This window comes from Phalaenopsis equestris, unplaced genomic scaffold (assembly GCF_001263595.1).
Source record: "Phalaenopsis equestris unplaced genomic scaffold, ASM126359v1 Scaffold000002, whole genome shotgun sequence".
Taxonomy (NCBI): Eukaryota; Viridiplantae; Streptophyta; class Magnoliopsida; order Asparagales; family Orchidaceae; genus Phalaenopsis; species Phalaenopsis equestris.
Window position 1 is genome coordinate 20,072,393 of NW_018164444.1, and position 13,995 is coordinate 20,086,387.

The following is a 13,995-nucleotide window of genomic DNA, read 5'->3' on the forward strand; positions in this document are numbered from 1 at the left end:
TATAAATGTTTGAGTTTATGATTTAAATGTTAAGTTTAAATGCATTTGAAATCAGGATTCAAGTTATAGAAGTTTTTTTTGTGGATCGAGAGAAGGATGGCGATAGCAAAAAATATATGCTTTATTTCCAAAAGTATTTTGTATAAATTAATAATATTTAATATCAATAGCAATGATTTAATATAAAGTTTATCTTAATTAAAAAATATAATAAAACAATAATTAATAATTAAATTAAATATAATTAAGTAACGTGACAAAAATTTATTAACATGAATATTTTATATTTTATAGATGTTAATTTGAAATAAGTGATGAAACATAAGAGCAAGCAAATCGTCAGTGATCGAGGTGAGTTTTTGTACATTAAAATTATAATAGTAATTTATTTTCTTATAAATTTGATACATTGTTGATTGTTCAGTTAGATTTTACGTGCTCTTTAATTTCATTTGATTCTATTGAATTGCGCATTACTAATTTTTGGATATGTCTAGTCATCTACATAATTAAGGTTATTATATTATAAACTGAATGTAATGAAAATAAAATAATAATGAGATTTACTATTTGGATTGCTTGCATGTGCATGTATGACTATGATGGAGTGAACAATTTATAATACTAGTTAAGGAATGCTAAGGTACCTGTGCACTAAATGGTAAAGGATATTGATATTGAAGTGTCTTAACTAATATAAATTTTAGACGATACTCCTGCGATGATTGTATATATATAAATGATATAGAGATATTATTGATACAGTAAAACACCTTAACAATTACGAAATATCATGAGCGGTCATATTCATAAGCTAGCAAAAGTTTTATTATTTATTTATTAAGAGCTTAACTAATATGCATATTATATTCTTTTCATTATGCTACTATGGTTTAGAAATACGAGTATTCAATGACTATGGTTAATTCACTCTTATTTTAAACTAACATTTTAGGTTTAATTAATTGATTTAAAAAATGAGCAATAGAAGAAATGTTTATCAAAAATGTGAATAGACAGTAATGAGGTAAATTTAATCAGACAGCTTTAATTCACATTCCTTGGTGGATCTTTCATTAATTAAATGTTAGTTATAGAAAATAAATATAGAAAATTATAATTCTCGTCGCCCAACCGCCTTGTACTCGTCTTGGTTAATTTCAGTCCCCAGGTCGGGTCGAGACAATTTATATATTATTTTTGTGTTCTAAGGTTAGTTTTTTATCCGATTTTTGTAGGGGCAATCATCAGCGTCTTCAATTCACCCTCTTAGGGTTGTATCCAAAGGCAAGAAGTTGCTACGACTGAACTCATCCTGAGGTGGTGTTTATCTATTATTTTGAGCTCCCTGCAACCAATCCCTGCTCCCCGCAACCCTTTATCACGCATTCGCTTTCCTCTTTCAGCCCTACCGCCCTCTTCCCAACCCCTTTTCCTGCCACCAACCCTACTGCCTGCTCTCAATCAAACTTCATCTCAGACCTCCTATTTGCTATACTACTGCAATCTGCCATCTTAACTGCACCCCAAGACAGCCATCCTCCTATGTCCTGCTGACCACTTATTCCACCTTAGCCTCCACCGCAAAACTTCCCCAACACCAATTGTTGTTGCCTGTCATCTCCCCATCATCTCCCCATCCTACTGTTAGCCTACCGCCACCCTCTCACCGACCACGACATTCGCGATACTATTGTTGTTATTTCCCCTTTCATTGTGTCGTTGTACTGTCTAGTAGCTTTTTCCAGTAATAATATTAATTATTGATTGTTGTTTGGGTTAACTCCAGTATCATGTCTTGTCAAAATTTACCCCTCCAAGTATATCCCTCAAACCACTTCAAAAGCCCTCCACTAGCCTCCATACTTCCTTACACCCCTCGCCTTAACCCTACATCCCATCTCAACCTCTCAACCAAGACCTTCCCACGTAAAACCTAATCCCTTCCCCATAAGCATACCACCAGAAATAATTACATCCCATTACTGCTTCTCAGCCTGCACCAAAAAAACACACTAAACCTAACCCTTATAACCACCACACCATTCCAAAGCCAACCACGCCAATCGAAAGCCTCCTCCACATCACCATACATCACCAACAAGGCACTATTGTGCATTCTCCTTAAAAACTTCACACCAGCAAAACATCACTTTGATGTTCCAATAGATCAAAAGTAGTTTTCTCAACCTACAATTGAAATCCATCTCCTAGTCTTCATTGCACATGTCTAAATCACCAAAGCAAAGCTAATCACTGTGATATATAAATTATTTTAGGTCCATCCTTCCCTAAAATACCCACATAAGCCAGAAAAATAATAATTAGATATAGCAATCCACGTATACGTGGCCTAAGTAAAGTTGCGTTTATGACATCTTTACAAACTCCACTCCCCATACAAGTGACCAAGCTTTCATTCGTGAAAACAAAAAATCAATAGAAATTTTTTTTTCAACTATTGCAAAGAATTATTAAGCTATATGGCCAGTGCACTTAGCACAACACTAACTCTAGGCTCATCAAGCACACAAGAACAAGGAGTACAGAACCCAAAGTCTAAGCATACGTAGTAACTTTGCAATATTAAATAACTCACGCATGTTCAAAAATGTAATGAGTGAACACAAATGAATGGTGGTAATTTATGTGGTGTTTTGCAGGCCTTTTAATAGGATTTATCACCGGATTTATAAATCCAGGCAAATGCTAAAACGCATGAGTCCCATGGATTTATGAATTTTCGGATTTAGAGTCCCAAATTTTACCTTCGATTCAACTTAAATCCGAATTTACTAAATCCAGGGGTAGGGTGAATTTAACGAATTTATTAAATCCTACTAACACTAAATCCTAATTGCAGCCAAACATCCCCTTAGGTTTCAAATGTCAAAATCAAGATATATCTCATTGAAGCTTACTTGGGATGGACTTGAATAATCTGAAAATAGCAAATTAGATTGGTGAGTCGGTCTGCATCTTTCAGAATCTGCAGAATAAACCTAAGTAGCATTAGACATTTTATAGCCACTTATTACTGAAAGAATGCATGCTTAAATGACATTCACTGACGCCACAAACACTCACTATACATGTGTGCGGGCGAGCGCACAAACACTCACTACACACAAGCGTGCGCGCGCATGCACACACAAATACATAAATGCATACATACATTTGAAGAAAAAAAAAAACCTGCTATATGTTCTTTATTAGCAACCAATGGTCTAGGAAATGATTGGACAGAACTTTCACGAGATGAAGGAGAAAATTCATCCTTTATGCTCGTCTTAGAAGATGGAGGAAGCGCACGCTTCATTTCATTTAAGTAACGTTGTGCCTCTTCTCTGCCTAGTTCTGGGAACATGACCTATCGACAAGAAATCAAATGCCATGAGCTAGTTCTTTGCACTAATATAAGAAGGTCAAACACTTAGCAGACACTGGCAATGAAAAGACAACAAATACCTCATCAAAACACTCAGTAGAACCAGACATGTTCTTGCTTGTAGGTAGGATGTAGTTAGCTACAAAAGAATGACACGCAAAAAAAAAAAAAAAGTTACTTCCACATTAATCACAGAAAAAGGGTTTTCAGTAATATGTTAAGTCAGGAACCAGCAGCACCATATTTTCAAAGATTACCTATCATCTCATTTACCGCATCTGCGGGAACTTCTTTTCCCATTTCTTCAAATCGCTTGGCTGCTCGAGCCCTGAGCTCATTTGGCATGGGAAAAATAACCACTGCTATCTGTGGATTAATTTTGTCAGCAAGCAATATTATGAATGATCATGAGATCAGGATTTCAAGAGTTAGCAATGGCAATCATCATCTACTTTAAAATGTTTCAGAACTACTTTGCGGTATTTCACAAATGACTTCAATTTACGGTGGAATAATTTTGTTAGAAAACAATATTATGAAGGCCATAAGATGGGAATTTCCAGTGTTAGAAATTGCAAGCATCATCTACTATAAAAATGTTTCAGAACAACCTTACGGTATTTCACAAATGACTTCAATTTACGGTTCCGGGCACTCTTGTAAACATTAGTTTGATCAATAATGTAGTTGCGAGGAGTCTTAGCAGCTCTTGCCAGCAATGTATTAAATATCCCTGTAGCACGATCCATCAGAAGCTCAAATCGTTCACCATAATTGCGTTTTCGCAGGAGCCCTGGTACCTGTTTAAAATTTAGCCTACATCAAAACTTTCGTTATACAATATTAATTACTTAAAAGCAACAGATTAGAATAATTACAAGGGACCTTCATTATATCAAGTGCTAGGTTGGTTCCAAGTAGCACATATCGCTTTTCTGGGTGCTTCTTCACCCATCTTTCGGCCCAAGTAGTTTTGCCTGAAGCTGGCAAACCAACCATCGTCAGAACCTCACAATCCTCTGGTTTAGAAAACATAGGACCAAAGACAGCATTTCCATCTTCAATAGCTGAATTCCATGGCTTGTACTGGTCCATAGGTGTCAGTCCATCGCTGATGCTGAATAGGAGCTGCACTACAACATTCTTCAACAAGACATGAGGAAACAAAGCCGACTCCCAAGGAAGCTTGTTCACCTGCGTGTCAACAATGTCAAATCCATTCAAGCTCGCATCAAATTCCCTTGCAATACCTAACCATTTCCCATTCTTTGAAAATCCAATTGTCGCGAGTGGTTTCTTCTCGAGGTCAACACTGCAAACAATTACATCACCAATGCCGAACTTGTCACCATAATCTGAAAACTTTCCAGAGTTCGAAAATTTTCCTGTACCTCCAAAGCCAAAACTATGGATAGTTTCCCCAAGGCTTCCAACGAAATCATCCCCCCTTGAGATTCCAACACGAGACAAATGTTGTTGATCAACAGGAGTGTCAGTTAAGTCAACCACCTGTTCCGAAACAATTTTACAACCAAAACAATATTTTCCTCGCTTTATCCCAACATTAGCTCGAGCACCAGACCAGCAATAGGCAAATCCTTTCTCATGAAGAGCACTCCCTTGAAATCCATTTGCCGAAATATCAAAATCTAGTAAAAATGGAATTAAATATTATTATTCAAGAATTAAATTCGAGAAACTTATGAAAATTGATGAAATGTGGCATTGCCCTCCTGTAATAGTTTATATTAAGATGAAAATTCTTGATTTACCAGTTGAATGTTGCATGACTTATGAAAAAACAATAATGTGAGAATATGTATCCATCCACATGGTTGAATAACAGTGTAAATGACAAGGAAAGGGCTTATTGGAAGGAAAATGTCACTTTCCCTAATGATTTTATTTTTACATAGAAGAGTTAAAAAAAGAAAATCAATGCCCGTTTATTTTGATATACTGCATAAGAAATAGCTAAAAAAATTTAACTTTAGATTTTATGGCAATTTAATTAGACATCAAGATTATGAAAAAATTCAATGAGCTCAAAGTTACCATGACTAAGAAACATACTTCAAGATTCATATTGGAAAATAAATAATAAAAAAATGGCATTACTTTGTAAGTTAGAAGAAAATGCAATTCTTATCAATCTGAAAATTTTCATCCACTCAAAATATGAACTCTATTACAGCACATTTTGAAAACCTAGTAACAAGAATCATGAACATGCTTGATCGAAGAGAAACAATTGTAGAAGAAAATAAACTTTGTTATAAGCCTATCTTTCTTTCCTGGCCATATAGCTTAAAATTTAGCATTGTTGTGCCTTTAATAGTTAAGATGAAATAATTTGGTCAGTCAATAGAATGTTGTATAATTAAAAAAATAAGACAATACAAAAATTTATGCAAAAATTTATCCTCATCCATACATAAGGATATAAATCTATCCCTACATATCTAAAGCATATATAGTAAAGAATAAATGAAGCATAAGTCCTATTTGAAGGGAAAAAAATCATTTTCCCCGTCGAATGGATTGTAAAATAAATATTTTAAAATGAAAATTAACACCCTAGATTTTGACCAACCAAATAAAAAATATCTAAGAGGAAAACTTATTAATTTTATGACCATTTAATTAAATATAAAGCTCAAGCAAAAAAGTTATGTTTAATGTAGTTACGATCCTGAATCATGGTTTATGAATCGCTTTGAACATAAAAAAAACTTGACTTAATTCAATATGCAAAATTAGGCGTGTACATTTTTTATTCAATTTGAGTAATTTAGTCCATACAAAATATGAACTCCCAAATCACACTATTTGGAAATTCTATTAACACTTATATGGCAAGCTTGATCGAAGACAAACAACTGTAGTATTAAATAAATTTTGGTGTATAGCAAATTTGTTCGTTGAAAGGAAAATCAACGCCCACCATTTTACTTTTGAGAGTTCAGCAATGAAATGTATCAGGAAAGAAAATTTCAAAATGAAAATGAACATTTGCGTCCATATATAGTCATATGGACAAGAAAACCCAAAAAAAAATCAAGTAATCAACATGCAGATGCATAGAATATATATATTTTTTCCAGCAAACTTAAAAATCAAAGAATTATTCCCAATTTTCCATAATCAACGTCTTAACCACCGGTTCCTCCGAACTTCATACTGCATTAATCAACGCTTCCATGTTACCACTCTAGATTATAGGACATAAATCTTTCGTAAAGCGGTGGTTGAAGGAAGGAAAATACAGAACGAATAAACAATGCCTAAGAATGTATGAAACGTAAATATGAAAAAGAATACCTAGGCCGCAGTCGGCTGGATTGAGCTCGACGCGATGGGGATTGTTAATGCTATGAATTGAAGGCGATTCCTCCACTTTTGGCCTCTTCGCCGCGGCTTCAAGTTGGTCGCTAGGAGGTGGATGATGCTGCTTCGACGCCATGGAAGACAAGAAAGTTAGAAAATACAGAACCGCCAGGAGATACCCTGGAACCACAGGGGGCAGTTCTAAGTGTGTGCTACCGCCTACCGCCTCATTTCCGAATGCTGAATATATAGACAGGAATTTTAATCATACAACAAATATTCCGCATAAATTTATTTTGAGATTTTTACTCGTATAACATCAGAAATATTTACTTGTTTATCATCTTATTTATCACAACTAATGCAACATTTTAAACCATTAGATCTATTAGTGCAACATTTTAAAAAATTATATCTATTTTGAGAGTGAAGTAAGAAATTAAGCAAAATCAAAATATTTATAAATTTGTTTGATATTATTCTAAATATATTTTCAAATCTGGTGACCCGATCTTTTTATCTCAAAATATTTTAAATATTAAATTATTTTATAATTAATAATAGTTGATGAGTGCTAGAGAATTCACGGAGGCAGAGTAATTAATCAATGTTTTAGTGTTGGACGAGAACATGCACTTAGATAATAAAATTGACACACCAGAAGTTGTTCAATTGAATATCTAGAAAGGAAAAAATTGTGAAGCCTAGCCTAGTTTAAACAATCTGCTAGTATACACACAAGTCATTGTCCCACAGGTGACAAAAACTGTGTAGTTCAACGTGATACAATATTTTATGCACAATGACCTGGAATGATTGCAGTCGGGAGCAGTTGTTGGAAGTTCAGTACATCTCTTTGAGGGTTGTCGACACAATGTTAAGGATGATGCACTACCATGTCAGATGGTTTGTTATTCTGCAACGTACGTCGTGATTCGGTAGCACATGTTCCCATTCCACAAGGGGTTTTGTCACAATGAGAATGTGGTAGTCAATGGTGGTCAACGACAGGCGACCAGTGGTGGTCGATGATGATTATAAACGACAAAAGTGGGTGGAATTCGTTGGACCTTTGATTTGACACACTGGACTTTAGTTATTTCTCCTCTAAGCTTCGGCCTTCCTCTAGTTCAAGGCCTATGCCCTTTTTTTTAAGGGAGTAAGTTTGTTGAGCTTAGAGTTATTGGTGATTTTTAATTAAAGTTTGAATATTCATTGCTTAACAGATAGCCTCTAGAATCGTGACATGACTTCAGATTTATGTCGAATGATCCAAATTTGTTGGTGGAAAATCGGCTTCCCCATATTTTAGGTCAAGGTTGATTTCGTAGTCCTAAACTAGCAAAAATTTTGATTTTTTTTTCACGCCTTTTATAAATATGTTTGTATGTATTATTGTATATGTATATCTAAGGAAAGATTTGCAGCTCAGTTGGTGCAAGCCTCTCTTTCTACATTCCTTCAGTTTGAATCTCTCTACTTTCATATATATCAAAATATTTTGGCGATGGTTGCATCCGACAGCGATGACAGGTGCGTGCAGTGAGCCGAGAGTTTGATCTGAAAAGTAATAATCGGGTGGATGCACTGGTTGGCGGGCATTAGGTGGGTGGCGAAGTTGGAAATGGTTGGGTCTAGCCCAAAAAGCTATCTTGGCGAAGCTGACCAAGTGCAAACCTAGTGGGTTAGAGTAGTTTGTGTTTGCTTGTGTGCTGGAGCGGGACACCAATTAGTGTATTACGTAGGAGTTATCAGCAAGATGGCAGAATCCATGAAACCTTAAACCCTAAAACCCTCGCCTCTCTCTTGGCTCTATGCCAAAGTGGCATGATGCCCTAGTGCCTATTGCACCCTGTAAGCCTTGTGTTGTTTCCCCTTGTGAACGGCAACCCGTGTAGCAGAAAAGCAAACCGCTGACGATGTCTAACCTTGTTATATACCTTCGCCCCCCCCCCCCCCCCCCCCATAGTGTCTACTCCCTCTTGCAAAGGTATGTGTTGATCACATTTTCGTATATTGTGACATTTATTTTGGGTACTTGTATACCTCTTGCCCTCACTCACTCTTTTGCTCATTTCATGCATGTCCTGTGAGATACGTCGATACGTGGTCCGGACGCCGACAATTCGGGCAAACAAAGAGCACGTTTTGTCGCTCTCTCTTATCACTATGAGAGCTTCATCCTACATGAATAAACGAGACATCAAGCATTACATTGGAGAGATTCTCTAAAATCCCTTGTGTTTTCTTTTTTAGCTAGCTATAGGAGTAGATTTTACTAGGTGTTGTGGGTTTGGTCGTCCACACGAGGCAAGTTGCCCGACTGACAATAGGCGTCCTATCCATACGCCTTCTGATTGGCCAATTTTGTGGTGTCGTCATGGGTTTGGTTGCCCACGCTAGGAAACTTGGCCAGCCAACACAGAACGTCACAACCACACACATATTGATTGGTCATTTCTTTCCTAGAGGATTCCCTCGATTAGGAATCACATGCATGGACAAATCCTTGCGAAGCCGAGTGCCTTCCCGCTGCATGCTTTAGATCTAAATCTTAGTGGGTTGGAGTCCCAAATTTACACGGTTTTGACACTTCCAACCTTCCTTGGAGGGGTTGGAACAACTGGATCTTGAGGAATGAGAAAAATTTTGTAGCTAGTTCCTTCAACAAGATTGTGGGAAATCCATAATATCGAAAAAATTTTGTAGTTAGTCTGCCTTACAAACGGTGATGTACTTCTTCTACGAAAAATTGGAGAATGGAGGTCTCCACATTTTCCTCGCCAAAGTCAGAGGCGGCAATGCTGTGAATCTAAGAGCTAAAACTTAAGTGCCTATGTGAGAGCATTAGTCGAGTAGGCTCGCTATTGTCTTGCATCTCACGTGTTGCATTTTACACACTGCACTCAGCCTTGATCGACTGCCCCAAATCGACGGTATTACACTTTGCCTCGACTGTCGCCCTGACCCAGTCATCATTGCGCTTTGCCTCAACAGACAACCCCAGCTTGGTTGGCATTACACTTCGTCATGATTGGCCGCCCCGGCTTGATTGACATTGCACTTTGCCCCGACTGGTTACCCTAGCTTGGAAGACATTACACTTCGCCTTGACCGGCCAACCTGACCCAGTCAGCACTAAACTTAGGTCCTACTGGCCACCTTGGGTCGGTCGACCGATCACTTTGGTATGACCGGCAGCCCCGGCCCAGTCAACCAATCACTTGGACGAGTCGGTCACCTTAGCCCGACAGAGCCTGTTGGCTACATTGCCCCGGGTTGACTACTCTGGTCGACCCAACAGGTCAAACAATCAACTTCATTCGCATAGTGTGTGTCTTGCATGTGCAATAGTGTTGATTGTATGACCTTTCATTAGCACATCCACCACTTGCACCCTTGTCATGCATCCTCGAACATATGCCCCCATATGTTTGTGACGAGTACATGTGCCTCCCAAAGACACATTACTCTACATTTGCTTTGTGCTATCTTCTTGTCACCTAGAACGATGTCACAAGTGGTTCACACTTACACTTAAGCACTTCTGCATGTTTGTTTTGCATGACACTTTGCATGTTCATGACTCACATTCTTGAGTTTCTCTCGCACTTGGATTTGGTTTTTCACACTTATCCCTCACATTAATACATCATGCAAACGGGTGGCTCATCACTGAGTTGATTGATCATGTAATTCTGTCCAACAGGAGTTACATCTCTAAACTTTCTACAACACTGCTCAGGACTATCGTAGGCACATTTCAGGGCATTGCCTCCACAATATACCCATTCTTTTTTGTTGTTGCCTCCAAAGCACGTCCAACCGTACGAGTCACTGCCTCCTCATACAACCATTTCTTTGGGTTATTGTCTCCACCGTACGCTAACCCTCTCGGGTCACTGCCACCACAATACACCCATCTCTTTGGGTCGCTACCTCCACGACACGCCCACCCTTTTGGGTCACTTCCTCCATGACACACTCATTCTTTGGGTCACCGCCTCCATGACACGCCCACCCTTTCAGGTTACTATCTCCACGGCACACCCACACTTCGGGTCACTGCCTCCACAACACACTCACCCTTTTTGGTCACTACCTTCATTACACACCTATTCTTTGGGTCACTACCTCCACGACACGCTCATCCCTTTTGGGTCATTGCCTTTATGACACACATATTCTTCAAGTCGTTACCTTCACGACACACTCACCTTTTTTGGTTCATTAACTCCACAACACACCCATTTCTTCAGGTCACTACCACCACAACATGGTCGCCCTTTCGGGACACTACCCTACAACACATCCATTCTTTTGGGCCACCCCCTACAACACGCCCACCCTTTTGGGGTCACCGCCTCCATGACACACCCACTCTTCTGGCTGCCACCTCCACAACACGTCCATCCTTTCGGTTCACCGACTCCACGATACACCCATCATTTGAGCTGCTCTTTTTGTGGCATGCCCTCCCTTTTGGTCACTGTCTCCACAACATACCCAATCTCTAGGTCGTTGCCTCCACAACAAGCTCACCCTTTTGCGTCACTGCCTCGACGACATAGGGCCGCTACCTCTCTGACACATTCATTCTTCAAGTCATTGGCTCAACGACATGTTCACCCTTTCAAGTCACTACCTCCATGACATACTCATTCTTCAGGTCATTGTCTCCACGGTACGCCCATCTTTTCAGGTCACTACCGCAACGGCACACCCATTCTTTAGGTCGCTGCCTCCATAGGATGGTCACCTCCTTTGGGTCACTCACTCCATGATACACCCACTCCTTTGAGTCACTGCCTCCATTCTTTTGTATTTTTGTTTGCATTTGCATCCATACGAGTGCATGGATAGCAAGCCGAGCTTGATAAGCGTGTGACCCCGTGCTTGTCGCAATGCCCTAACGAGCATTGCTTGTTGGGTCAATCCAGACGAGCAATGTGAGTTATCACATTGAGATTAACATGAGTATAATAGTGTTAAGGATCCAAGGGATCTAACTTGTGTCGTCCTACATGTTACAAGTCTGCATTTAATGGCCTTTATTTTAAAACTAAATAAATATATTTTTTCCATTTATTTTTCACATGAGATGATCTAATCTTCTCAATTAACCACAACACTTTGGGCACAGGTTAGCTGCCACTTCAATTGGGTTGTTTCGGTCTTGATGGTCACCTAGTTGTTTTGATGGGTGTGCTTCTATTTAAGGGGATCGGTTAGACTCGCAATCGGGTTTCAATAGAAACATAACAGATGACTCGGATCACACGAAATGATCCACTCTTCTCCTCAACCATTTTGAAGTAGGGTCAGGTAGAGGCCCTTATCGTTATATCGTTTCGAAGTATAGGTATTACAGATTGATCTGCTATGTAGAACCCCTTAATCATACCCACCTGTCCAGTAAGTCTGGTAAGCCTGAGTCATTTTATGTTTAGTCAGTTTTGATTGGCTAGCCACACCCTCGGTCATACCTTGTCCAACAAATCTTGCTTGGCTGAGTCCTTTCATGGTCAGTCAGTTTTGACTTAGCTAGTTACCCCTTGGTCATACCCTGTCTAGTATATTTGGTCTGACTGAGTTCCCAGAGAAGACGAGAGCCCTAGTGGCTTCTTTCCGGATCAGTTTATTCTGAGTAGCCCTCGGATAGGATGTGATCCCTCGTGCATTCCTTCATGACCTAGCCACCATGTTTACCTCTTGGGTCAGATATGAATCTTAGTGCATCCTTCTCGAATGTAATCAGGCTTTATATATTTTGATTGGTTTTCAGGATGGGATGTGAATCCTAGCGTTTTCCTTCCTGGTGTAGCCATCACCTCAATCATATCATGTTAAGTAAACCTGGCTTGGCTGTGTCCTTTGTTTATTTTCTCCTTGGGAAGATGTTCCAAACACCAAGAAAGATTTTAGGATGCTTCCAACAAGTGCATTGTGCTTCAGCGATGCAACACACTTGTTGCGAATCCTTTGTTAGCATCATTTTTGGATGTCATATATGTTAATATTCGATTGAGTGCTACAGGCCGGTTTACAGCTTCTTGTAGCCTAGGACATTCATCTAAACCATTCGGTATGCACCTCGAGCACAGAGCTAGGGTTGATCTCGATTTAGCTCTACCTAGAAGAAATCACCATGGGGCGACATTAATTCTGACACGGGACATGTTTAATGTCTTCTTGGTATTTAAATGTCATATCCTATCTATTCGAAGCCTCTAATGGCCAAGGGGGTTCATCAAGCTCTCTCATGCACATTTTGGAAAAAGTCAGATTTTAGACCTATCTATCGGCACAAGGGTCCTAGACGCCCATCAGCGCCAGAATCCTCTAAATTGAAGCCTTCAAAACATTTATTTTGATTTATGATGTCATATTTTAGCAACAAGTAAATTCTTGTAGCTTTCAGATCAATCAAAACCCTTTAACGAACGCCCAAGGTGAAAAAGTAATAAATCTCCATAAATAAAAAAAACCTTCAAAATATGAGATTCTCGCACTAGGTGTGCACATGAGTGATGCTAGCACGCATGTGCATGCACACATGGGTTGCTAGCACGTAGGTACGCATATGTGAGTACATGCATGTCGCTGGTACATAAGCACATGTACTCACGCGCTGCTGAACTACCGTAGCTGCCGCTTGATCACCGCTATCTGACTACCACTGCCGCCATACTACCAGAGCTCAACCGCCATCGTAGTTGCTGCTTGATCACAACTATTTGTCCCTCGCCATCACCACCACCATCACCGAACCACTGCAGCTTGGGCCTTACCATCGCACTTGTCATATCACTTTAGTAATGCCTCCTTCATTGTTATACCATCATCGTTTGGTCATCATCGCCGCCCGATCATTCGCCCGTTTGCATGCAAGTGCCTTGCTAGCTCGTCTTGGTGCATGTCGTCACTACCACTAATAAGGATAGCTTATACAACCCATTTGTTGCACCTTGAGATCTTGAGGTAATTTTATGACATTTTCAACTCAAATTTGATATCTTCATGAGTAACGAATCCTACAATAAAGTATTTGCTAACACCAGAGAAGCAATTACATCTTACATTTCCTTGAAAATTACTATTTTACATCACACAATTCTTCGAAAGCTTTGGGTATATTTTCAATATTTTTGACGGTGATGTATAAAAATAAGAGGCAACTGATATGTTCCTAAAAAATCATATTGATCCACACAAATTTTGATACACATTTTGAGCAAAAGCTTCAAAAATTAGATTTGAAAACACATGCGCTCCAATTT

The 13,995-nt window shown here is 39.0% G+C and overlaps 1 protein-coding gene across 1 annotated transcript in view; it reads right to left on the bottom strand.

Annotated features, from left to right (window-relative positions):
* Positions 1-6,952, bottom strand: part of LOC110037365 (heterogeneous nuclear ribonucleoprotein U-like protein 1) — a 25,703-nt gene extending 18,751 nt beyond the window's left edge. Inside the window, exons 1-7 of the mRNA XM_020741999.1 lie at positions 6,710-6,952; positions 4,274-5,037; positions 4,000-4,188; positions 3,646-3,754; positions 3,469-3,527; positions 3,196-3,370; positions 2,922-2,989 (exon numbers count right to left, since the gene is read on the bottom strand). Of these exons, the coding sequence (XP_020597658.1) occupies positions 2,922-2,989; positions 3,196-3,370; positions 3,469-3,527; positions 3,646-3,754; positions 4,000-4,188; positions 4,274-5,037; positions 6,710-6,851 (1,506 nt within the window). The 5' untranslated portion in view covers positions 6,852-6,952. The remainder of the gene's footprint in view (positions 1-2,921; positions 2,990-3,195; positions 3,371-3,468; positions 3,528-3,645; positions 3,755-3,999; positions 4,189-4,273; positions 5,038-6,709) is intronic.
* Positions 6,953-13,995: the final 7,043 nt, after the last annotated feature.